This window comes from Artemia franciscana, chromosome 5 (genome assembly GCF_032884065.1).
Source record: "Artemia franciscana chromosome 5, ASM3288406v1, whole genome shotgun sequence".
Lineage (NCBI taxonomy): Eukaryota > Metazoa > Arthropoda > Branchiopoda > Anostraca > Artemiidae > Artemia > Artemia franciscana.
In genome coordinates this window covers 59,454,154-59,478,154 of record NC_088867.1, presented here as the reverse complement: position 1 = coordinate 59,478,154, position 24,001 = coordinate 59,454,154, and the positions used below count along the sequence as shown (strand labels likewise).

The 24,001-nt window shown below is 34.9% G+C and overlaps 1 protein-coding gene across 2 annotated transcripts in view; it reads right to left on the bottom strand.

Annotated features, from left to right (window-relative positions):
* Positions 1-24,001, bottom strand: part of LOC136027657 (ras GTPase-activating protein 1-like) — a 106,594-nt gene that overhangs the window by 6,537 nt on the left and 76,056 nt on the right. The window contains exons 14-17 of one of the 2 annotated variants that reach the window (XM_065705090.1): positions 19,311-19,465; positions 16,051-16,217; positions 13,251-13,376; positions 5,780-7,161 (exon numbers count right to left, since the gene is read on the bottom strand). In XM_065705090.1, the coding sequence (XP_065561162.1) occupies positions 7,084-7,161; positions 13,251-13,376; positions 16,051-16,217; positions 19,311-19,465 (526 nt within the window). In that variant the 3' untranslated portion in view covers positions 5,780-7,083. Of the gene's footprint in view, positions 1-5,779; positions 7,162-13,250; positions 13,377-16,050; positions 16,218-19,310; positions 19,466-24,001 lie in introns of those variants that run through there. The other variant, XM_065705089.1, reaches the window with a different exon arrangement.

Genomic DNA, 24,001 nt, shown 5'->3' with positions numbered 1-24,001 from the left:
GAAATGCTCGGGGTCGTCATGAGAATCGAGTATCTCTCCAACTCTTATAAAAGAGAGTGAGCCATTCTGGCCTGCTTCATCTTTACTTTCTTAATCGCTGACTTGAACATCTTCATCAGAAACCATCGGATATTCCCTGAATGCCTTACAGTTAGAAGCGTTATCGGTCAAAACCCCTCCTACCTTTTTATCAACTGCAATTTTGTACCTAGCAAATAGGACATTCAGCTGCTCAGCAATTCTTTCATAAGTATTTGAGCCCTTGAGCCGGGAAAAAGCAAGGGCATAAGATTTCCATTTCAAATTCTCTTTGAGCAATTTTGTAGTCACTCCCAAGTAGCCTTTGTTGTTGACAGACCAAGTATATGTTGTCAACGACATGTAGTCGATGAGTTCAAAATCAGGAACCATATCATTCTGTACTTCAACAAATTTAACTTCAATTTGCACAGCTAAAGCTTTTCTTCCTGGAACCTTTGCATAAGGTGCAAGACCTGTTATCAGATTTTTGAACGACGGCTTCTGAAGAGTGATTAAATAAAAAAAAAACTAGTTTTTTTAACTGAAAGTAAGGAGCAACATTAAAACTTAAAACGAACAGAAATTACTCCGTATATGAAATGGGTTGTCCCCTCCGCAACCCCTCGCTCTTTACGCTAAAGTTTGACTCTTTGCCACAATTCTACTTTTTAAAACAATTAAAAACTTTAGCGTAAAGAGCAAGGGATTGCGGAGGGGACAACCCATTTCATATACGGAGTAATTTCTGTTCGTTTTAAGTTTTAATGTTGCTCCTTACTTTCAGTTAAAAAAACTAGTTTTTTTATTTAATTTCTGAACGTTTTTGAATTAATGCATGTTTGATTTTGGCTCTCCGCACATAAATTATTAAAATGAAATTTGCATATTAATTCTTTTTTTGGTTAAATGGCTTTCTCTTAGCTTTGATCAGACGATTTTGAGAAATAAGGGGTGGGAAGGAGGCCTAGTTGCGCTCCAATTTTTCGGTTACTTAAAAAGGCAACTAGAACTTTTAATTTTTAACGAACGTTTCTATTAGTAAAAATTATACGTAACTTAAGAATTAACTCACGTAACAAACTTTTATATTCTTATATTTTTATTATGTATATGAGGGGGTGTGTCCCCTCGTTAATACCTCGCTCTTTACACTAAATCTTAAATTTTGTCCCAATTCTTAAAGAATAACCCCTGAATCAGAAAGGCCGTAGAATAAATAGTTTAAATTACTAAAAATACTTAAGCATAAAGAGCGAGGTATTTATCTTCTCCTAAATACCTCGCTTTTTATGCTAAAGTATTTTTAGAACCCCTCATATACGTAGTAATCTCTGTTCGTTTTAAGTTTTAATGCTACTCCTTACTTTCAATTAGAAAAACTTTTTCATGTTTATTTTTTATAGTAATGCTAGAAAATCCCGCGCCCTTTTCATTGAATTTCTCTTCCCCCATGACATACTCCTCCAAGGAAAGATCCTCCCACATAGCCCCCTCCCCTCAACCCCACCCCAAACCAAAAAATCCCCTGAAAACGTCTGTACGCTTCCCAGTAACCATTACTGTATGTAAAGACTGGTCAAAGTTTGTAACTTGCAGCCTCTCCCCCAGGGACTGTGGGGGGTAAGTCATCCCCAAAGACATAGTTATAATGGTTTTCTACTATGCGGAACAAAATGGCTATCTCAAAATTTTGATCCGTTGACTTTGGGAATAAAATGAGCGTGGGAGGGGGCCTAGGTGCCCTCCAATTTTTTTGGTCACTTTAAAAGGGCACTAGAACTTTCATTTCCGTTAGAATAAGCCCTCTTGTGACATTCTAGAACCACTTGGTCGATACGATGACCCCTGGAAAAAACAACAACAAACAAATAAACACGCACCCGTGATCTGTCTTCTGGCAAAAAATACGAAATTCCACATTTTTGTAGATAGGAGTTTGAAATGGTTGCTATAGAGTTCTCTGATACGCTGAATGCGATGGTTTGATTTTCGTTAAGATTCTATGACTTTGAGGGGGTGTTTCCCCCTATTTTCCAAAATAAGGCAAATTTTCTCAGGCTCGTAACTTTTGATGACAAAGACTAAATTTGATGAAACTTATATATTTCAAATCAGCATAAAAATCCGATTCTTTTGAGGTATCTTTTAGCCTCAAAATTCCGTTTTTTAGCGTTTCGTTTACTATTGAGCCGGGTCGCTCCTTACTACAGTTCGTTACCACGAACTGTTTGAACAGGGGGGTCACATCTCATCCCTAATATAGTCCAGTACCAAAGAATTCACTTTTGACTGTGTCAGTTTCAACGGTCTTGCAGCAAAGAAATATCCCTTAACTTTTTAGAAGGTGAGCTATAATCAGAGCCAGTATTATCATCATTATCTTTAGCTTCAGACGACCCCGAAAGTGAGCCTACAAGTTTACTAGCCTCTTTGCTACTTGATTTCCTTTTGTTCTTACTGTTCGTGTTCAGCTCAGCAAACTTCTGGTAAACAGAAGATTGGGCCAACTCACTTTGATATGTTCGTTGTTGCATCCATGTGACACTTCAGAATTTTGTTTGGGCAGTTTTGCATGTGGCAGATATTGCATCATCCTTCTGAATTTTCCCATTTATCACAAATGTTCGTTCAATATGTATGGTAGTTCCGCCTTATAGCGTCCTTTTTTTAAATTTCGCGCCGGGCCAGGATCCACTATGCTCAAAGACTAAAATCCATTCATCCACTATTATATAGGCAGTTCAATTCGTCGCATCGCCCTGCGTCATGCTGCTATAATTTGTCTGTGCCATGAAGAAAGTACTTGAGTACTTCAATTTTTTACTTAAGTATAAGTATTAAGTACTTTAGAAATTTTTTACTTAAGTAGAGTACAAGTACTCAGATTTTTTACTTAAGTACTTTTACTTAAGTATTTCCCAACACTGGTTAGTACCATCCGTATCGACCGTCAAGTGTAAAACCACATCCATACTATTTCAGCGCAAGAGCCGAACCGATAACCCACTTGTTGCCACTTTAACAAATGGAGATGTCCTTTAAAAATTGCATGGTATGAAATAGAAAACAGGAATATCGATTAAAAATCGTTTTAGATGTTTGATATGACAGATTAGCAAATAATATGTAATTAAGGAAGAAAGCAAAATGTTTCAGCACAATACAGGAACACTAAATATTGTCCTGGATTATCCTACTAAATATTGTCCAGTAGCACTAAATGACCCTACATTTCTGAATGTCAATGAGATTAACAATAGTATACATATATTTTTTTTTTTAAGTTCTCTTTCGGCAGAAGCAGGCCAAGATAGAGTTTTTCCGACAGGATTAAAAAGAAAACAGAAAAAGAAATCCCAGTTCGTTGTACGCCAAAAATTGACGAAGGAAATATAAACATTTTTTACCTGAATATACCTGCCCTTTGTTGGTAGCTGAATAGCTTCACTTCATTAAGTTTGGGTCTCAACCCAAATATTTGCATACTATTCTTCTTTTTTTACAAGCTAAAATTACCCTCAGATTTTTCTTCGTTCGCTAGTATGCTTAGCGAGTGTGTTCTCAGAAATTATTTAGGTACACGATTCTCCCCCTAGAATTTGCTCTCCCAAAGAGATTGAGACAGCTTTTCGTCGATGAAAACACATAACCTTCTCCGTCTGGCAGATCCAACAGTCTGCCGAAAGAATAGACCCTAAAATGACCTCGGAGGGCGGATTGACTTGAGGTGAAGATAACGTCTAATTAATTACAATAGTCAACGTTTAGTACAAGTTTTTCGCTGAAGATACAAGTCTTCAAGAAACCTGAAAGCTTGGCAATGACGTATTCTGTTTTTAACCCTTTGTAAGAGTAAAAGGGTAAATATATTTGATATAACAAAAACATCTACTTTCGCAAAAAAAAATATTTTCTGTGAACATTTTTGCACGTTCTTGTATCTTTTTTGATATCCGATTTTTTTTAAACAGTGTTTGATCTGCAACTTCTAGTGAAAATAAAACATGAGAAATTTCTTTCGACAAGAAAATCCCTACTTTGGAGAAGAAGACGAGGAAGATAAAATAACAACGAAACCGAAAAGCCTCGAATACCAGAAGTTAAAAACATTCGTAGCCTTCGTATCCAGGATTTTTTCGGGATGGGGGGGGGGTCTACGGAATTATAAAACAAAATTATAAAACAATTAAAACATTTCTTTATATGTAATGTTTATAGGCAATGGCCATAGACATTGAAAAAATCTATTTTTAAGATTTTCTTCTTTGTTTTAACATATGTGTATCTCTCTTACTTTTAGAAAAATGGAAGTAACTGTGATATATCTAAGAATCGAAGGTTTATCCTAGTCAAAGATAAAAAATAAATAAAAAAAAAAGCTCGTACCTAGGAAAAGAGGAATCAAACAGAAAATTTTGATGCGTTTAAGGTTTTCATTTTTTGTAAGCCCCCCACACCAAAAAACATCCCTCCCCCTGCCAAATGAAAATCCTTGATACGGTCTTGATCTTTATGTATCTTTTTTCTTCTTAATGCCTTCGCGCGTTTGATGTCTCTGAGAATAGTTGGAATTTAGTTTTGATTTGTTTATAGCGATTGGCACTTTTTTCTGGCTTGAGTTTTGGCAGGTAGTCAAAGGAGGGCGACTGGTTGTCATCTTCTTTTTATTAGCAAATTTTTGATGTGTTTTTAAATAGTTTTTTTTTGCAAGCCCCCTACACCGAAAAAACACCCCCCCCCCACCGAACAAAAATCCTTGATACGGTCTTGATCTTCATATATCTTTTTTATTAATAATTCCTTCGCGTGTTTGATGTTTTTGGGCAAAGTTGGAATCTAGTTTTGATTTGTTTATAGCGAGTGACACTTTTTTCTGGCTTGAGTTTTGGCAGGTAGTCAAAGGAGGGCGGCTGGTTGTCATTTTCTTTTTAGTTTGTGTACTTGCGTTTTATCTCCTGTTTTGGCTTTTGTTCCGTTTTTGGCTTTGAATTCCATTCCTGGCAACGGGGTCTTTCGGAGGATATATAATGTTCTATGCGCTATTATTGTTTAATTTTGCTCGCTGACTCTACAAGAATAATAAATGTCTGCATATCCTACACTGACCTATCGGTCAAGTTTGTGAAATCAAAAATTAATAATATCCTGCGAAACTTTATCGAGGAAATTACCCCCCCCCCCCAAAGGCATCTACATAGAACCATCCAGTTAGCTTGGCTTGGCAAGAGACTATTGAGAATCTCGACGAAAAATGAAATATTGTACTAGCTTCATATGAAATATTGCACTAGCTCATATATATATATATATATATATATATATATATATATATATATATATATATATATATATATATATATATATATATATATATATTGTTAGAATTAAACCTGTGATATAAAAGGCATGGTTTTTCTTTCCAAAATTTTCATCCTAGAAAACCACAATATTAAAACGTTTAAAATAAATATTTTGAATTTTGGCAGGTAACAAAGCAAAAGAGAAGTGACAGGCCATGAGAAGAAATGAAGCAAATATGCACAGAAAACCGGGTATTCAGAACTCTATCTATTTTAATAAACCCTTTGATTTTCAAGAATATATTAAAACGGATAAAAACATAATCATTTGAATCTTGTTATTGCAGCAATGTTAAAAAAAAGCTAAAAGTACACAATATTACGAAATATAGCCTATATTTAAATTAGTTGAGCGTTATAATTATACGAAGAGACAAATTAACTCGGAACGAAAGAAAAAACAATAACAAAAATAGTTTATTTACAATTTTCCACAGTATATTGATAACATCACTTTTTAAAATTGGCTTTCGTTTATAGAGCAAATTAAACACAGGTTCTAACAGGAGTCGCAATTCGCTTCGGCCGCCGAATCGGCCGCCGTCTTCTAATCGGCAAATATTCGGTTTGCTCCTGTTTTACACCAGAATTAGAAACATCGTTTATAGGAAAATAATATTCGGCTATACAGCCAGCTAAAGACAGGTTTATTTCACTTCGGTAACGATATTTCACGTCGCCTGATAGAGCGAATATTCGATTCAGACCGGAATTTTGAAAATCGTTTATACAGCAGTACAATTTGTTACACATCCAGTTAAATATAAGCTTCCTTTTCATACACCGGTAAAAACAAAAAAAAATTAGTGGGTTTAAGGTACTATCTGTCAGGATTCGAATTTTATTTCAGCAGCCAAATTTCACATCATCTGACGAATATTGTCTTCGTGTCGGCGAACATTCGGTTTGCTCCTTTATCAGATCAGATTTCAATCAAGTGGGTTTAAAAAGATCGAGTTTAAAAAGTGGGTCATCATAAAAGATCATAAAAGTCATATATCATCATAATCATCATCATCATCAACATCATAAAAAGATCGAGTTTTAAAAGTTTAAAAAAGTGGGCTTAAAAAGATCGAGTAGGTTTAAAAAAAAATCGAGTGGGTTTAAGCTACTATCTGTCAGGATTCGAATTTTATTTCGGCAGCCGAATTTAACATCATCTAGCGGATGTCTTCATGTCGGCGAACATTTGGTTTACTCCTTTATCAGGCCAGATTAAGAAAAAAAAAATGTTTATATGGCCGTAAGATTTGCTTGCACTGCTAGCAAAACCGAAAGCTTCCTATTTATGTACTGGTAAGAACAAAGTACTGGTGCCATATTTTTTTCTTATAAACACAGTTCAAGACGCCTTCTTTTAAAAAATTTTCAAGAAAACTTCAGATAGTTTCACTTTCAATCAGACAGAATTCAAATAGCAACATCGCTTGGGGATTTTCACTTGACAAAATATACCGTTCTGTCAGAACATGGTTTAACAAACTTCCTTTAATATCATCTTAACTTTAATTTGAATCACAGTCAAAAGCTTGTTTCTACTTTCAATTAGAAATTTTTCCAAAAGAAGCATTTCAAAAGAACCTAAAAGTTCTTGCAAGAGAATCTAGAAGTTCTTTCGTCCCAAGTCAAAAACTAAAGAACAAAAGATACAAAATGCCTAGTTTAAATAAACCCAATTAAAATAGATAATCACACAATCCTAGCGAATCATTTCAGTATATTTCTGCTTATGTTTTGTCAGCATTTCTGTTACAGTCACTAGCTTCTTTATGGTAGGCTAAAAAAGAAAACACCGATTTAAAGACTAATAAAATTTAGTAAGGTGTAAATAATAGTTAGAAGATAAAAGTATTTTTGGGGCATGCAAATACCCTAAAAAAAGGAAAAAGGAGCACTGTTAAAATAAAATTCTAAGAAAAACGTCAAGGAATAGTTCCTAACATTGTTCCTTGCCAAAATATCTGCTTTATTTCGGTTTTCCCCTTCAATGGCTAAAAATTATTCTCTTCGTTGTGTTTTCTTATTGTTTATTCATTTTTTTTTCTCCACATTTTTCATAAAAAGTTGCTACCGAATACTGAGGGTTTCTTGGAATCACGCTTTCGAGAAAATTATTTAGATCCGAGATTGCTTCGCAGCAGTTTATTTATACCCTATCGATCCATAAATTCGACATAAAATTTCACGAATTTTGAAAAAATTCCGAGATTTGAGATCGTATCACAGCAGTTTATATTCCATAAATTATTTTAGCAGTTATATATCATTATATTTGTTTATATTTCTTGTTCCATAAACTTGACAAATTTAGTTTCAGTGCTGTCTTTCTATATTCCGTAAGCAGTTGCTACCGAATATTAAAGGTTTCTTGGAATAACGAATTCCGGATAAATATCGACATTTGAGATCGCTTCACAGCTTGTTTATACCCAATTTATCCATAAATAGAAAAAACTTATTTTCTGTAGATAATTTTTTCTTTTGCACCCGACATCAAGAATCAAACTCTGGTATTAAACTACCGGGCTGTTACTCAACTAGTTGCTATTGACTACTAAAGCTTTCTTGGAATCACGAATTTTGAAAAAAATCTCGAGATTTGGGATCACTTCACAGCAGTTCGTTTATATTTCATGTTCCATAAACTTGACAAATTTAGTTTCAGTGCCGTCTTTCTATATTCCGTAAGCAGTTGCTACCGAATATTAAAGGTTTCTTGGAATAACGAATTCCGGATATATATCGACATTTGAGATTGCTTCACTGCTTGTTTATACCCAATTTATCCATAAACAGGAAAAACTTATTTTCTGTAGATAATTTTTTCTTTTGCACCCGACATCAAGAATCAAACTCTGGTATTAAACTACCGGGCTGTTACTCAACTAGTTGCTATTGACTACTAAAGCTTTCTTGGAATCACGAATTTTGAAAAAAAATTCGAGATTTGGGATCACTTCACAGCAGTTTGTTTATATTTCATGTTCCATAAACCTGACAAATTTAGTTTCAGTGCTGTCTTTCTATATTCCGTAAGCAGTTGCTACCGAATATTAAAGGTTTCTTGGAATAACGAATTCCGGATATATATCGACATTTGAGATCGCTTCACTGCTTGTTTATACCCGATTGTCCATAAATAGGAAAAACTTGTTTTCTGTAGATAATTTTTTTCTTTTGCACCCGACATCAAGAATCAAACTCTGGTATTAAACAACCGGGCAGTTTCTCAACCAGTTGGTATGGAACACTAAAACTTTCTTGGAATCACGAATTTTGAAAAAATATCGTAATTTAAGATCGCTTCATAGCAGTTTGTTTAAACCCAATCTGTCCATAAGTTTTACACAATTACTTTCTGTAGTTAATTTATTCTTTTGCAGTGAAAATCAATAATCAAACTGATCCTTGGTATTACACCACCCGGCTGTTCCTAAACCAGTTGCTACCACATACTAAAGTTCTAAAAGAATCCCAATTTCCGGGAAAGAACGAGGTTTAAGATTGCTTCACAGCACTTTATTTACACTCGATGTTTCATAAATTCGACATATTCAGTTTCTGTGTTGTCTTATTCTTTATTGATTTATGTTTTTTCGTTTTCATTTTTCGTAAGCAGTTGCTACCGAATACTACAGCTTTCTTGGAATCACGAACTCTGGAAAAATATCAAAATTTGACATCGCTATACAGCAGTTTAAATTTATACCCGATTAATCCATAAACATGGTATATTTGTTCCTGGAAACTGCTCCTCTGAATGTAAGTTCTTGGTTTAGCACAGATCGATTAATTCCCAACCTTTAGAGGTCAGAATTTATGATTTTTGGGAGAAGTTCAAAGTCAGTAAGCCATTTATTACTTCAAAATATTAATATTGGAACTTACTCCTTAAAAAGAGTTAACGTTGTTAGATGATTAGGTATATACTGAAATTTAACTCTGTTATTTAAAGCGCGCATTAGCAGAGCAACATTGTCAAGAAATCTTGATTATTTACATGAATTAAAGTTTTTATTTTAATACCAAATCACGAGCACTTTATATTTCCACTCATTGATTATATAACTCTATCTTACTCTGCAGTCATATCATATCTTATTCAAACCGTGACCAAGCGAGACAGCTGTCTGCAAAAAATTTTGTTTGTTTGGTTCTGATCACATTGTATCGTAAAAAGGGTACTAGAACTTCTGATTACTAATCCATTGAGCCCCCTCCGAAGTTTATACGACCACCCTTTCTTTAAGACTTTATATGCCCCTATGGCATTGCTTACAACCCTTGCCCTGAGGGCTGAGGGGGTTGTCATCTTAAAAGACATAATTTACGGAACTTTCAACTACGTTGAACAAAATGTCTATCTCAAGAATTTAATTAGAAGTGTTTGGGGAAACAGTGGGCATTTGTTAATTAGTTGTTAATTAGAAATTCTACTTTGCTGCTGTTATGTTGACTTTTCCATAACATAACAAACTTCCCTGACGTAAAATCATGCGTCGAGTATGAGCCTACTTGGCACTGCCGACGTTACTGGAAAAATTTGGTCCGTAAGATTACATGACATAGCATAAAGTCGTAAGTTATGCATATATGCAAGGTTCTAGGGCGTAGTGTGAAAGAACCCATAGGTTGTAATTAAAGTAATATGTTAGTCACTCAAAATCTTGAAATGTGCTACTGACATAATCGAAATTTGCTTCTGTAGAAGGGTTTTTGCTCTGAATTCCAAAATAGACTAGAAAAACAAAAATGTCTGGTCGATTAAAGGGCAAGCAATATAAGATAGAGTTATGTTCCAAGTTTTGCTCGAGTGTTAAGATGTAGACTTCCCCTTAAAATCCATGAGGGCTAGAAGTTATTGAAAAGAGATGAAGAAGAATCTTGACCGATTTTTAAGTTCATTAAATAAAAAAAACAAGTTTTTTTTTTAAATGAAAGTAAGGAGCAACACTGAAACTTAAAACGAACAGAAATTACTCCGCATATGAAAGGGACTTTTCCTCCTCAACGCCCCGCTCTTTACGCTAAAGTTTGACTCTTTTTCTTTTCTACTTACTACTCTTTAAAACAGTAAGAAACTTTAGCGTAAAGAGCGGGGCGTTGAGGAGCAAAAGCCCCTTTCATATGCGGAGTAATTTCTGTTCGTTTTACGTTATTATTGCTCCTTACTTTCATCTAAAAAAAAACTTTTTTTATTTAATTTCTGGACGTTGAATTAATGCATGTTTTGATCTTGGCTCTCCGCATATAAATAATTAAAGCAAAATTGCATATTAATTAATTGCAATTAATCGGAAGATTTTGACAAAAAAGGAGTGAGAGGAGGCCTAGTTCCCAATGTTCCCTAGTTCCCTAGGGGTGAGAGAGGACCCCCAGTTCCAATTTTTTATTACTTAAAAAGGCAACTAGAACTTTTAATTTTTTACAAACGTTTTCATTGGTAAAAATTATACGTAACTTACGAATTAACTTACGTAACGAAATTCTATATTCGTATGTTTTTATTGCGTATATGAGGGGGTTCAACCATCTTCAATACCTCGCTCTTTACATTAAAGCTGAAATGTCCCAATTCCTTAAGAATGACCTCTGAATTACAAAGGCCGTAGAATAAATAGTTGAAATTACTAAAAATACTTTAGCGTAAAGAATGAGGTATTACGAGGATGTAAACCCCTCGTATGCGTAATAATTTTTGTTCATATTAAGTTTTAATGCTACTCCTTACTTTCAGTAGAAAAAACTTTTCATATTTATTTTTTCATTGTTTTTTCAGATAATGCTAGAAAATCCTGCGCCCCCTTCAATGAAATTATCTTCCCCCATGAGAAGTTCCTCCAAGGAAATATCCTCCCACGCAACCCCCCCCCAAACCAAAAAATCCCCCTGAAAACGTCTGTACACTTCCCAGTAACCATTACTATATGTAAACACAGGTCAAAGTTTGTAACTTGCAGCCCCTCCCACGGGGACTGCGGGGGAGTAAGTTGTCCCTAAAGACATTGTTAATTAGGTTGTTCGACTATGGTGAGTAAAATGGCTATCTCAGAATTCTGATCCGGTGACTTTTGGGAAAAAATGAGAGTGGGAGGGGGCCTAGGTGCCCTCCAATTTTTTTGGTCACTTAAAGAGGGCACTATAACTTTTAATTTCAGTTGGAATGAGCCCTCTCGCGACATTCTAGGACCACTCAATCGATACGATCACCCCTGGAAAAAAAAAAAAAAAAAAAAAAAAAATTAACACGCATCCGTGATCTGTCTTCGGGCAAAAAATGCGAAATTCTACATTTTTGTAGATAGGCGCTTGAAACTTCCACAATATGGTTCTCTGAGCCGCTGAATCTGACGGTATGATTTTCGTTAAGATTGTATGACTTTTAGGGGGTGTTTTCCCCTATTTTCTAAAATGAGGCAAATTTTCTCAGGCTCGTAACTTTTGATGGGTATAACTGATCTCGATGAAACTTATATATTTAAAATCAGCATTAAAATGCGATTCTTTTGATGTAACTATTGGTATCAAAATTCCATTTTTAGAGTTTCGGTTACTATTGAGCCGGGTCGCTCCTTACTTAGCTCGTTACCACGAACCGTTTGATTTTCCCATTTAATTGTTCGAGTGTTTAGATAGACTTTCCCTTTAAATCCACGAGGGCTAGAAGTTATTGAAAAGAAATCAAGAAGAATTTAGACCGTCTTAGATCGAATTTAGCCCGTTTTTTAATTTTAAATTCCCATTTAATCGTTCGAGTGTTTAGATTGTGGACTCCCCCTTCAAATCAACGAGGGCTAGAAGTTACAGAAAACAAATCAAAAAGAATTTAGACCGTATCAGATCAAATCTAGACCGTTTTTTAAGTTTATTTTCCCATTTAATTGTTCGAGTGTTTAGATATAGATTTTCCCTTTAAATCCACGAGGGCTAGAAGTTATTCAAAAAAATCAAGAAGAATTTAGACTGTCTTAGATCGAATTTAAGCCGTTTTTTTTTAGTTTAAATTCCCATTTAATTGTTCGAGTGTTTAGAATGTGGACTTCTCCTTGAAATCGTCGAGGGATAGAAGTTATAGAATACAAATCAAGAAGAATTCAGACCGTTTCAGACCAAATTTAGACCGTTTCTTAAGTTTATTTTCCCATTTACTTGTTCGAGTGTTTGGATGTAGACTTCCCCTTCAAATCCACGAGGACTAGAAGTTATTGAAAAGAAATTAAGAAGAATTTAGACCGTTTTAGACCGAACTTAGACCATTTTCCAGTTTATTTTCCCATTTAATTGTTCTTGTGTTTAGATGTAGACTTCCCCTTCAAACCCACGAGGACTAGAAGCTATTGAAAAGAAATCAAGAAAAATTTAAACCGTCCTTTAAGTTTATTTTCCCATTTACTTGTTCGAGTGTTTAGATGTAGGCTTCCCCTCCGAATCCACGAGGACTAGAATTTACTGAAAAAAAAAATCGAGAAGAATTAGACCTCCGAGCAAACGCAGGAATTCATCAAACAAGGCAAAAACAGACCATAAGAAAGATTTAAAGGAGATAGAAACTTCTCCAAACAAAATTCCTTCGTGGCCGAAAGGCCGATGGCCGGCTTTTCGACTAGAAGAAAAGCAGGAATTCCTCAAACGAGGCAAGAAGAGGCCATAAGAAAGATTTAAGGGAGATAGAAACTTCATAGGACGATAGTGAATCTTTGAATGGATTAGAGCACAGAATGAGCAACCGTAGATGTATTGGCTACAAGCGACTTCCTACTGCAACAAATTGTAAATAGAAGTAATAGTATCAATATCCATCCTACCCTACTCTGAAAATACTCATAGTGAGAATAATAAGTTTTAATACGGCTTAGAAGCACTTACGCTAGACTTGGCTCTTATTTGCAGCTCCCTTAAATGCGTTACACAAATATGGTGAAGAGTTCCAAGATCTCTTGCTATATCACCGCGGGATCCTAGCCCTTCTCCTTCTGGCTTTCCATTTACTGTCTGAATAAAAGAAAAACAATTATCATGAATTGAATTATGATTATTAGCTTGGATAAAATTATCGACGTCTAGTAGGCTGTTACTTTTATCGTATTTTCAATATTTCATCGCTAGTTCTAAAAATTGAGAGAAAAGGATGGGTGATTGAGACAGGGAGGGAGAGAAAAAAACTAATAGAGAGAGAAAGAAAGAAAGAGAGAGAGAGAGAGAGAGAGAGAGAAAGAAAGAAAGAAAAAGAGAGAGAGAGAGAGGGGGGGGGGGCTACTAAGGCATTATTTTTCTCTAAGTTTTAAAGACTGTTTGACGTTAACGTATTTGCTGTCGTTCAGAAACAGTTGAACAAACTTATCCCAAGTTAGAAGCCAGAATAAGCTGAACATATTGATCATCGTCACCAACCAGCAAAAGAAAAAAAGCTATTAACGTATGCGTCTCAGAATTGTGGCGTGAAAACATTTGGGCCGATCGGAGACAAAGCTTTCGTAGCCCCTCCCTCTCCAACCCATCCTTCAAGTAAAAAGAAACAATTAAACGTAAAGATAACAATAAGCAAATAACGGATTATAAAGATATATATAAAGATAATATAAAAAAATAATATATAAAAGATATACATATATATATATGTGTATATATATATATATATATATATATATATATATATATATATATATATATATATATATATATATATATATATATATATATATATATATATATATATATATATATATATATATATATATATATATATATATATATATATAAAGATATATAGATAAGAAAGATAGCAAAACAAAGACATATCGTCTATCCCATTAAAGGCTCCATGCCTGTATGTCATTTAACGCATGTCATTTAAACACTGGCTCAGAGAGAATAAATGATTAAAAGAATTACAAGACCAATCAGCAAAGACTCTACGGACTCAAATAAATCCTAGAAAAAAAAAACTTGAACGCCCCTTCAGTGCTTGACTTGCACAGATTTAGGGGGAAAATTCGGTTAACACAAATTTTTAGGGATAACAAAGAAAAGATTGAGATACAAAAAAAACTTATGTAACAAGTTAGGTTCACCAAATTCATGCAAATCTTTTTAGGAATACCAAGAAATTGATAATTAATTCCTGGGACTAGGACAATTTCCAAAATTGACCTTTATTTTTAGAATGAAGCTTAAATGCAAAAAACAATTAGTGACATCAGATATTACACGTTGCTCTGAAGCTTTTATAAAAGAAATAAAAGAAAACTCACAAATAACTAAAAAAAAGAAAAAAAAAACAGTGCTATAGCAGCGTTACCAATAAATTTTTTGGGGGGACGGGTCTAATTGGTATTCAGTTAGGGAAGGGATTGAAATACACAAACATATTCCAAGTTAGAAGCCAGAATAAGCAGAAAATTTTGATAATCGTAACCAACCAGTAAAAGAAAAAAAGGCTATTAACGTATGTGTCTCAGACTTAAAGCGAGAAAACATTTGGGCTGATCGGAGAAAATAGCTTCTGTAGCCCCTCCCCCTCCGACCCATCACTCAAGTAAAAAGAGACAATTAAACGTAAAGATAACAATAAGCAAATAAGGGATAATAAAGATATATATAACGATAATATATAAAAGATATATATAAAGAGATATATAGATAAGAAAGGTAGCAAATAACAGACATACCGTCTGTCCCATCAAAGGCTCCATGGCCTGATATCGTTTAACACATGTCATTTAAACAGTAGCTCAGAGAGAATAAATGATTAAAAGAATATAAAAAGAACTTGTATAACAAGTTAGGTTCGCCAGATTCGGGCAAATCTTTTAAGGAATACCAAGAAACTGGAAATTAATTCCTGAAACTAGGAAAATTTCCAAAATTAACGTTTATTTTTAAAATGAAGCTTAAATGCAAGAAACAATTAGTAACATCAGATATTACACGTTGCTCTGAAGCTCTTACAAAAGAAATAAAAGAAAACTCACGAATAGCTAAAAAAAAAAAAAAAAAAAAAAAAAAAAAAAAAAAAAAAAAAAAAAAAAAAAAAAAAAAAAAAAAAAAAAAAAAACAGTGCTATAGCAGCGTTACCAATAACTTTTGTTTGGGGGGGGGGACGGATCTAATTGATATTCGGTTAGGGAAGGGGTTGAAATACACAAACATCAGTTTTAAACACACTAAATTTTCTGGCGAGATCGCACTTTAGACAGACAACCCTCTAAGGTATTTGTAATATTTTCAGAAAAATAAAAATGATTCTTTCTAACTTTAATTTGTGAATAAACCCAGCTATATGTTAACAAGTTAGTATTCCTGCATCGGTGCATAAAAAAAAGAAATATAATAGATCTTGCAAGTAAAGAAAAATAAATACAAATCATGTTATTTCCATTTAAAGCCAATAAAAACAAAGTTACTGGGGTCACCTGACTAACTCAGCCAGAAATTTTTATGACTTTGCTCAAGATTTAGCCCCTCTCCCACCGTCTCTTCATCTTCTGCGTTGGTAGGGTTGCGAATGAAATCTTGTATTGCACAAAAGGAAACTTTTTTCAACAATAAGAAGGAAACTACCACCCCTCAGCACCCTTACTCGGGCATGGTTCAAACAAAGGGATATTACCTACTTTCCTACTTCCTAGGGACAAATACTGAATTATTGACAATGACAAGTACTAACCGATAAAGTATCCAGAAACATAATCATCCTTTCTTTATTCTTCAATATGAAGGGATTAACTACTTCCATGTGCTGTTCTTTGCTTCCGAATTCCACAAGGTTGGCTAAGTTCTGGAGGCACTTGGCAATCATGACTAGAGACCGCGCTCCCTGCAGTGAGGGTGGATCTATAAATTCAAACGAAAAGGATAAGAAAGAAGTATCAAACTCTTATCAAGCTACTGATATATTTACATCGTCAAAGAAGTTCTGGCATAAGCTGTCCGAAGAGTTTTTTTTTTTTTTTTTTTGCTTTAGTACACTACCCTAATCAATGTAGGCCTGAAACAACCGCAGTTTGGCTGTTTTGATTCTTCTTTCATTGTTTTCTTTCTTTTTCGTCACCATCTTTGTAATTTTTTTGTGTTATTGCTTTTTTTTCGCCCTGTTTTGTTTCCTTTCTTATTCGCTATTTTTTACAATTTTATATAGTGAGCAAAAACTAAATTACTCAATATGCTATAAAATTGTCACCAGCTCCAGAGGTCCAAGAGTTTGCAACCAAAATGACTCAATAAGACTGTTAGCAAACAAGGAATACAATGCAGATAGTTTAAAAACCAAATTTTGTACATTTTTATGACGATATTTCCCCTAGAACCCTAGTTCTATCACAAGCACAAACATTTACGGATTTCAACAGCATCAAGGGTCCAAGTCAGGGTCACCATGGCAACAAGGGTCCACGCCAGGATTTCCATGACAACAAGGGTCCACGTTAGGGTTTCCGTGGCAACGTTAAGAAGACATTTAACTACATGTGACAATAAAGGAGTTTCTTTAAACCAAGCTATAAAACAGTGAGGTGAGAATGAGTACGAATATATTATTTATTTCAACATTTTATTTATCATTACTTCAACATTTCAATATAAGCAATGTTTTAGTTTTTATAAATTTTAGATAATACAGTTTCCGAATCGCAGAGGTCGTTTAGCTTATTTACCCTTCATGTGTTCTCCAAGAACACTTATGACATTTCAGGACCTACCCCTCCCTCAAGAAATATCTAAAGCTATAAGTAGCTATATCTAAAAGCGTGATAGTTATTTGTGCTTTGCTGACTACGGCCCTTATATTTATAAAGCCGAAATATTAAATTAGAAATTTTTCACTGTCTTAGAATAATTCTCCATTGTTTTTAACTTTTGTTGTTTGTATTATGTAAAGGCAGTGTGGTTTATGCCGTTGTTTACTTAAACCCTGGGAGGGGAGAGAGGGTCAACATTTTTTTGGCATAACAAAACTTACCGAAACAGGCTTTCATGTTTCAAACAAACCTTCTGGGTAGTAAGAGTAAGCCTCCCAGCTATATCTTTTATGAGTTAGCGCACAATCAAAATCTGATTGTGATTCTGATTGTGATTAGGAGGACTAGTCTGATGACAATTCTTGTCATCAGAGCATCTAGCAGAAGGAATTATCACATCTCAACTTCGGCGGCAGTGAAAGTTAGTATCTTAATGGAACCTTTTGTGGTCCACATCCCATCCAACCTCTGTGAGAAAGGTGGTCTCTAAATGATTGTCATCGCGATATACGCTATAACTGATTGTCAAATCTCAAACAGGGTCCATAAGATTAAGTCTCCTATTTGGGCCCTTTGAGAGTTCATGCACAATCCACCTTGCTTGGTGGTAGGGGATCCCTAAGTTTTTGTCAACGAGAATGGAATCTCCGGTCTTAACGTTTCTTGCAAGAATATAAAATCTGATGTTCTAATTACACTTTTTTGGGATTGAAACCTGATCTGATCTTTGTAGGAGAGGGAAAGTTGAGGATTCTTAATGAGATTATCAGTATATATATCCATAGGGGTTCTCCTATCACAAACAAGCTTGAAGGGGAGATGACTAAGAGTAAGGTAATTGTTGTACTATTTAGCGTCTGGATGCAAAATGACCTCCACGGAAAGAACAGGGTCACCAAGTTCTTGCATCAGCAAAATTAAGTACTGTAATTAGTACATCTACCAGAAAAGTCTCCGGATTTAAACAAGATTTAGCGTAATGTGAGAACTGGTCTCCATGTTGCGCCTTTTTGGGTCCAAATATAATCTAACCTCAGTCGGGGTTAGATTCCTGTCAGGACATCTACCAAAAGAGGTGGTTCAAACAAAACTTAATGATAGGTATCACGCAATGCTTTCCGGGACCCGATAGCATTCTGACCTCTGTGTCTGAATATGAGGGGGGGAGGGGGTTGTTTGACGGATACATACATTCTAGTCATCTTAGTATCTAACAGAAGGGTTTGTTAATGTTAGCAGAACTTAGTAAGAAGTAATAGCTGAAGTCCTAGTTATCCCTTTTCAAATTCCAGTATCAGCTCGACCTTTGTGGGAAAACGAAGGGGATGGATATGAAACCCAAGATTGTAGCCAAAAGCACACTTACTAAAAACGACATCGGACCCAAACCAAAGTTGGTGGGAAGAATGATCTAGGCTTATACTCGCGTCTTTTCATGGTCTGCACAGTGATTTGCATCACTGTAAAGGAGTGGTTAGGGAAATCAACGTATTTTTGTCACCCCAAATGCTAGACCAGCAAGCGGTTCTATTCGACAGCAAAAATAATAATCATATTCGACAGCAAAAATAATAATCACGTCTGCCTAATTGTGAATGGACCGCTGTGATGAAAAAGCTCCATTCTTGTTATTCACATTTATAAGAAGGGACAACTGGGTCTCAATTAAACTTAATAGGGATTAGACCCATCAAACGGATGGATTCAAGTAGTTTCCCAAAAATCGTCCTTGAAGGATTTCTCTATGACCTTTGTTCACGAGTTAGGTCACGAAAACGATGAACGGGAAACATGAATAACATTGTTCAGTTTTCCCGCATCGCCCAAAATAGAGCGATATATAACGGCCCCAAAACGTCCCACGAGGACAGCCAGGAGCCAAGTAAGCAAATAGGTAGGCCAATCCGATGGAAATTGCCGTAACTGCTCCGTTAATTCGACTCATAATTCAGTTACAACATATCCTAGGGCTTTGGGATAGGAGGACTAGTCCTAATTTAAGTCCTAAATTAGGTTCAGCAACATCAAATGTGAATAAACCCAACTAACTCCTTTGCTCCATCAATTAAGCAATTGATTAAATCCTGATTAAAAGGTTATTACTAAGGATAAATTTCCAGGTGATATCACAAGACACAATGCTAAAGAACACTCATTAAGACAGTAAGAGATTTCCGACACAAAGGCTTACCTGAAATGAGGCTGAACTGTCTTGGATTCAGCAGAGCCGGGCAAATAAGACGAAGGAAAATAAATCCACTAACTACACGTGTCTTGACTAGACGTTCATTTGGCCACTTCATTGCAACACGTCGGCGTAAACAACCACATATATATCTAACAATTCTTCAAAGAAAGATGAATATATAGGAATAAACAATACATAAGAAAACTATACAAAACCAGTAAGGAAAGAAGAAACAATTCAGACCAGCTGTCATATAAAAAAAAGCACGAGGTGTCATCAGCTTTCCGATACCTGGTGTGCATCTTGGAGTGCCACATGTGCCGCACAGTTCCACCCCGCATGCCAGAGTTCCCGCAACACTTGATACACTTTTGCCACGATAGGCACGTGCCATGTGGCGTACTCCTGAAAGCTGACACCTCCTCGAAAAAAAATTCTTCTTAATATATTGAACACTAGTTTTATCTAAAATTGGTTAAACTTGCTCGACAGAATCGATCGGTCTAAAAAGTCTGGTATAATTTTACGCACTATATATAAGACATGAAGCCAAACTCTTTAGATTCACACTAATTAATGGTTGAATATAGACTTTAATTTTATAAAAGTAAAAATCAAACTGAAAAAAATATATGATAGAACAATACGAGTATGCCTGTTGGACGACAGGAGATAAAAGAAACATTAAACACACAATTGTTTAAATCTGAAAAAAATCGTTCAATTATCAACTCCAAAGTAAATATCTCCTAAACTACTTTTTTTTTTAAAAACCTTCTTTTTCGTAAAACATCTTTCTATTATATGTCCTTGATCTCTTCGATCCAGGTTTTTTTGGCTATTCAAGGTAGTTATTATTTTTGACCCATTATATCGAAAACCATTCTTAAAAGTGACTCTTCATAATAAAATCATTTTGATTCTCAAAATCAATGTAGATAGCCCCAAAAACTATGCTGAATTCCATTAAAAATCGGTGCAGCGATATTACAATGATTTAATTATGAAAGTATATTTTTATAGATTTTCAGGTATCTAGGTCAGTTCCAAAGGATAAAATTTGATCACTATAAATCAGGCCTTCTTAAACTATGGGTGACGACTTTAGCCGCGTAACAAAACTCTGGGGTCGCGAGGGATTTTAATGTCAAATATTTAATGTCAAACATTTAAATACACGATTGTATAATATCTAGATTTGTATTTGTGCAGAGCTACACTCACACACCTGCACACAAACAAAGGTTGGTGTGCGCACACACACCAGGGTTGGCAACTCCTGACGCCCAAAAAGAGTGCAAATCAAGGTAAACAAAAAAGTGATTTTTGCTCAAAAAGAATCCAAGTAAAAAAAAAATTACATTTGCAGGGCTGCCACTGCTTACGCATCATCTCTAAGGTATAGAAGAGTGCATTTCAAACGAAAATTATACAAGATGGTAATTCTGTTCCTAGGCTTAATTAAACTTCTGACAAAGTTGCCAACTACTGACGTTCAAAGCGAATGAAAACTAACACACAAAAAGAGTGATTTTCACTCTTTCGCATCCCCTCTGCGGTAACAAAATGCATTTTCACACGAAAAATGTGCAAGCTGGCAACCTTGGCACACCCCTACAGCGAGAAAATGATTAAGTAACACTGACTGTAGGGTGAACTGGTGTAGTATTGATACTCGTTTCAGTGTTGCCATATTCGCTTATTTCTCCCCAGACTGAGTTATGTTGATGGTAAATGGCGGGAAAGTCTTAGAATATAGCTTCCAGCTTAAATCTCGGTTAATTTTATTGTGATCTCGGTTATGTTCTCGGAGATTGTGTTGGGCGCTGTAAAGTTTGTTTTTCAAGGACCTGGCTTGGTTTTTGGTTCACCTCCTGGCAACACTGGCTCTTCGAGTATAGTCAACAGTAAGTGTTTCACCGTATATATATATAAATATATATATATATATATATATATATATATATATATATATATATATATATATATATATATATATATATATTATATATATATATATATTTATATATATATATATTTATATATATATATATATATATTTTGGGGGTGATACCTGACGCGGGGATGCCATGGATATTCTGTGGTAGCCACAGCACTGTGCTGGGTAGAGAATTTAGAGTGGCGAAACCCTATATAGGCCAGTGTATTCTCCTGATGAGCCCTTATGTTGGGTGTTGTCTCTGAATTATTTGTCTATATTATTTTTTCTATTGTTTGGTAAATGACGACTTATACTTATTGACGACATGACTGCCTGTCCATGGATTATTCTTTATGGTTGATTGTGTGTGGCTATGCTGTTTGACCTATGTGATTGTATGGATGAGTAGGGTTAAGGCCTCATTCAAGTGCTGGTATATATTAATCACTAATTTAGGAAAAAGTCTTTCTTTTCTCCTTCTGTCTCTCTTTTTTTTTTTTTTTTTTTTTTTTTTTTTTTTTTTTGTGTTTGTGCTGTTGCATTGGTGATTTCTCTTTTCATGATATTATTCCAGGTTGGATCCAGTGCTGGTGGAGAAATTTTTTTTTAGTTTTCTCCCCGACAGACCTTTACCCTGGTCCAGGTTTTTAACCTGATATTGTTAATTATTGGTGAGATGGCACTTATGCAAATTTCATGTTCTTTCATGTTTTTGTTTATGTATTTATTGACCTATTGACCTTGGCATGTTTTTTGGACTTTGATTCTTGGATTTTGATTTGGATGTTGGTTTGTTTTGGATCTATTTTCAATAACTTTTTATGTAACAAAACACAAATATTAGCCTCGGAACTTGGAACGATTTTTTGAAAGTTAGTAAGTGTAAAAGTCGTTGTTTTCTTTGCCAAGATCATTTTGTCCCACGGACTTCTGTTAAGAGTACATTGTATAATAAAAATTTTGCATGCAAGTTACGTGGTAATGTTAATTGTAGAACAACCAATGTAATTTACCTATTAGAATGTAATAAATGCTGCCTACAATATGTGGGGGAAACAACTAATAATATATACAAAAGATTTTCTGGACATAAGACAACAGTTAATAATGAAAAAACTAATAACTATCTGGTTCAACATTGTAATAATGGTAAATGTTCCATATCAGATATAACTGTCACAATTTTAGAAAATTTAGAATTAGAAAATTTAAATAAAGAAGAGAAGAATAATAGACTACGTAAACAGGAGGATTTCTGGAACCATACCCTTGGTACAGCTTATCCTTTTGGGCTAAATGATCGTGTGGCAAAATATGGTGACATGTCTCATGTTGTTGTTAAATGTATTGATGGTTTTATGGACCATCCTTCTTTTACTTGTCCTACTAAACGTAAAAAACGATCGAGAGGACATAGGAAAAATAATAGAAAAAATGAATTAGATGTACATATGCTTTCTATAGATCTATGCCAGCTACTTGAATCTAGGGGTATGATTTCTGTAATAAAATGTCTAAATAATTTATCCAAGAGGAATTTAATCAAACTTTTCTGGATTGTTAAGAATAATACAGCTCTTTATTATAATTTTAAAGTAATATGTGATACAATTTGCATTCTAACTAAAACGAAATTTATTTCAAAAAAGAAAAAGTTCGATAAAATTAGTAATAAGGATAACAGATTATATTTACCTATTAATTTTACTTGTAAGCAGATTGAAGATATTAATTTACCAGAAATTTTAAATCAGCGGCATGTGAAACAGGCTCTTCCTAGTAATAATATGAAAAAAACTTCGTTTTCTTAAAGAGTTAAAGAGGCTGCGTCCCAAAGTCGAACCTTAAAACGTACAGGAATTAGAAGAGGCAGTTGGGGGGCTGCCGCCCCCCAAACCCCCAGCTTTTAAAGACTCTTTTGTACAGGTTTTTTTTTTGGGGGGGGGACTTCATTGTTACTAATTACTAGTTTCGGCGCAATGGTTCTCCTGTCCTCTTGTGTTTAACATTTTTCGAAGTTATTCCATTATTCATTCATTTCAATTTTTTGTTAATTAAAAGAGGGCCTTTCCGAAGCCAAGAGCTGGGGGTTAGCAAAAAAACAAAAAACCTGTACAAAAGAGTCTTTAAAAGCTGGGGGTTTGGGGGGCGGCAGCCCCCCAACTGCCTCTTCTAATTCCTGTACGTTTTAAGGTTCGACTTTGGGACGCAGCCTCTTTAACTCTTTAAGAAAACGAAGTTTTTTTCATATTATTTCTGTACGTTTTTCTACAATCCATGGTGGATGTAATTTAATAATTCCTGTACTCCTCGTACAGGAATTAGGAGAGGAACTTGGGTGGCTGCCGCCCCCCCCGCTTTTAAATCATTGTATAAAATAGAAAAAAAATAGATAGAATGACCGAAATGTTTCTTTTGCTCATAAGAAGCTAATATTCTGTAAGCAGTGGCTTGAAATATGTGCACCACACACACACGACCGAGCGGCTTGGCACTCAACCGTCTGCCAGATCATAGCGCCAGGGAGAGCTGAAGAGCTTGTGTCCTGAAACAAGTAAGTAAGTAAGTAAGTATCTCTCAAATGATAAGCTGTCCAGGTGTTATCAAAAATTTTTCTGGAATGGAGCTGGATTTTTATGATGCTTGCAGTCATTCTCGCCGTGCCGAGCTGATTATTTTGATGTACTTGAATGTTGATATTCGTAACTTTTAAGAATTTCAAAAATTAACATGGGACTATTAGACTATTAGG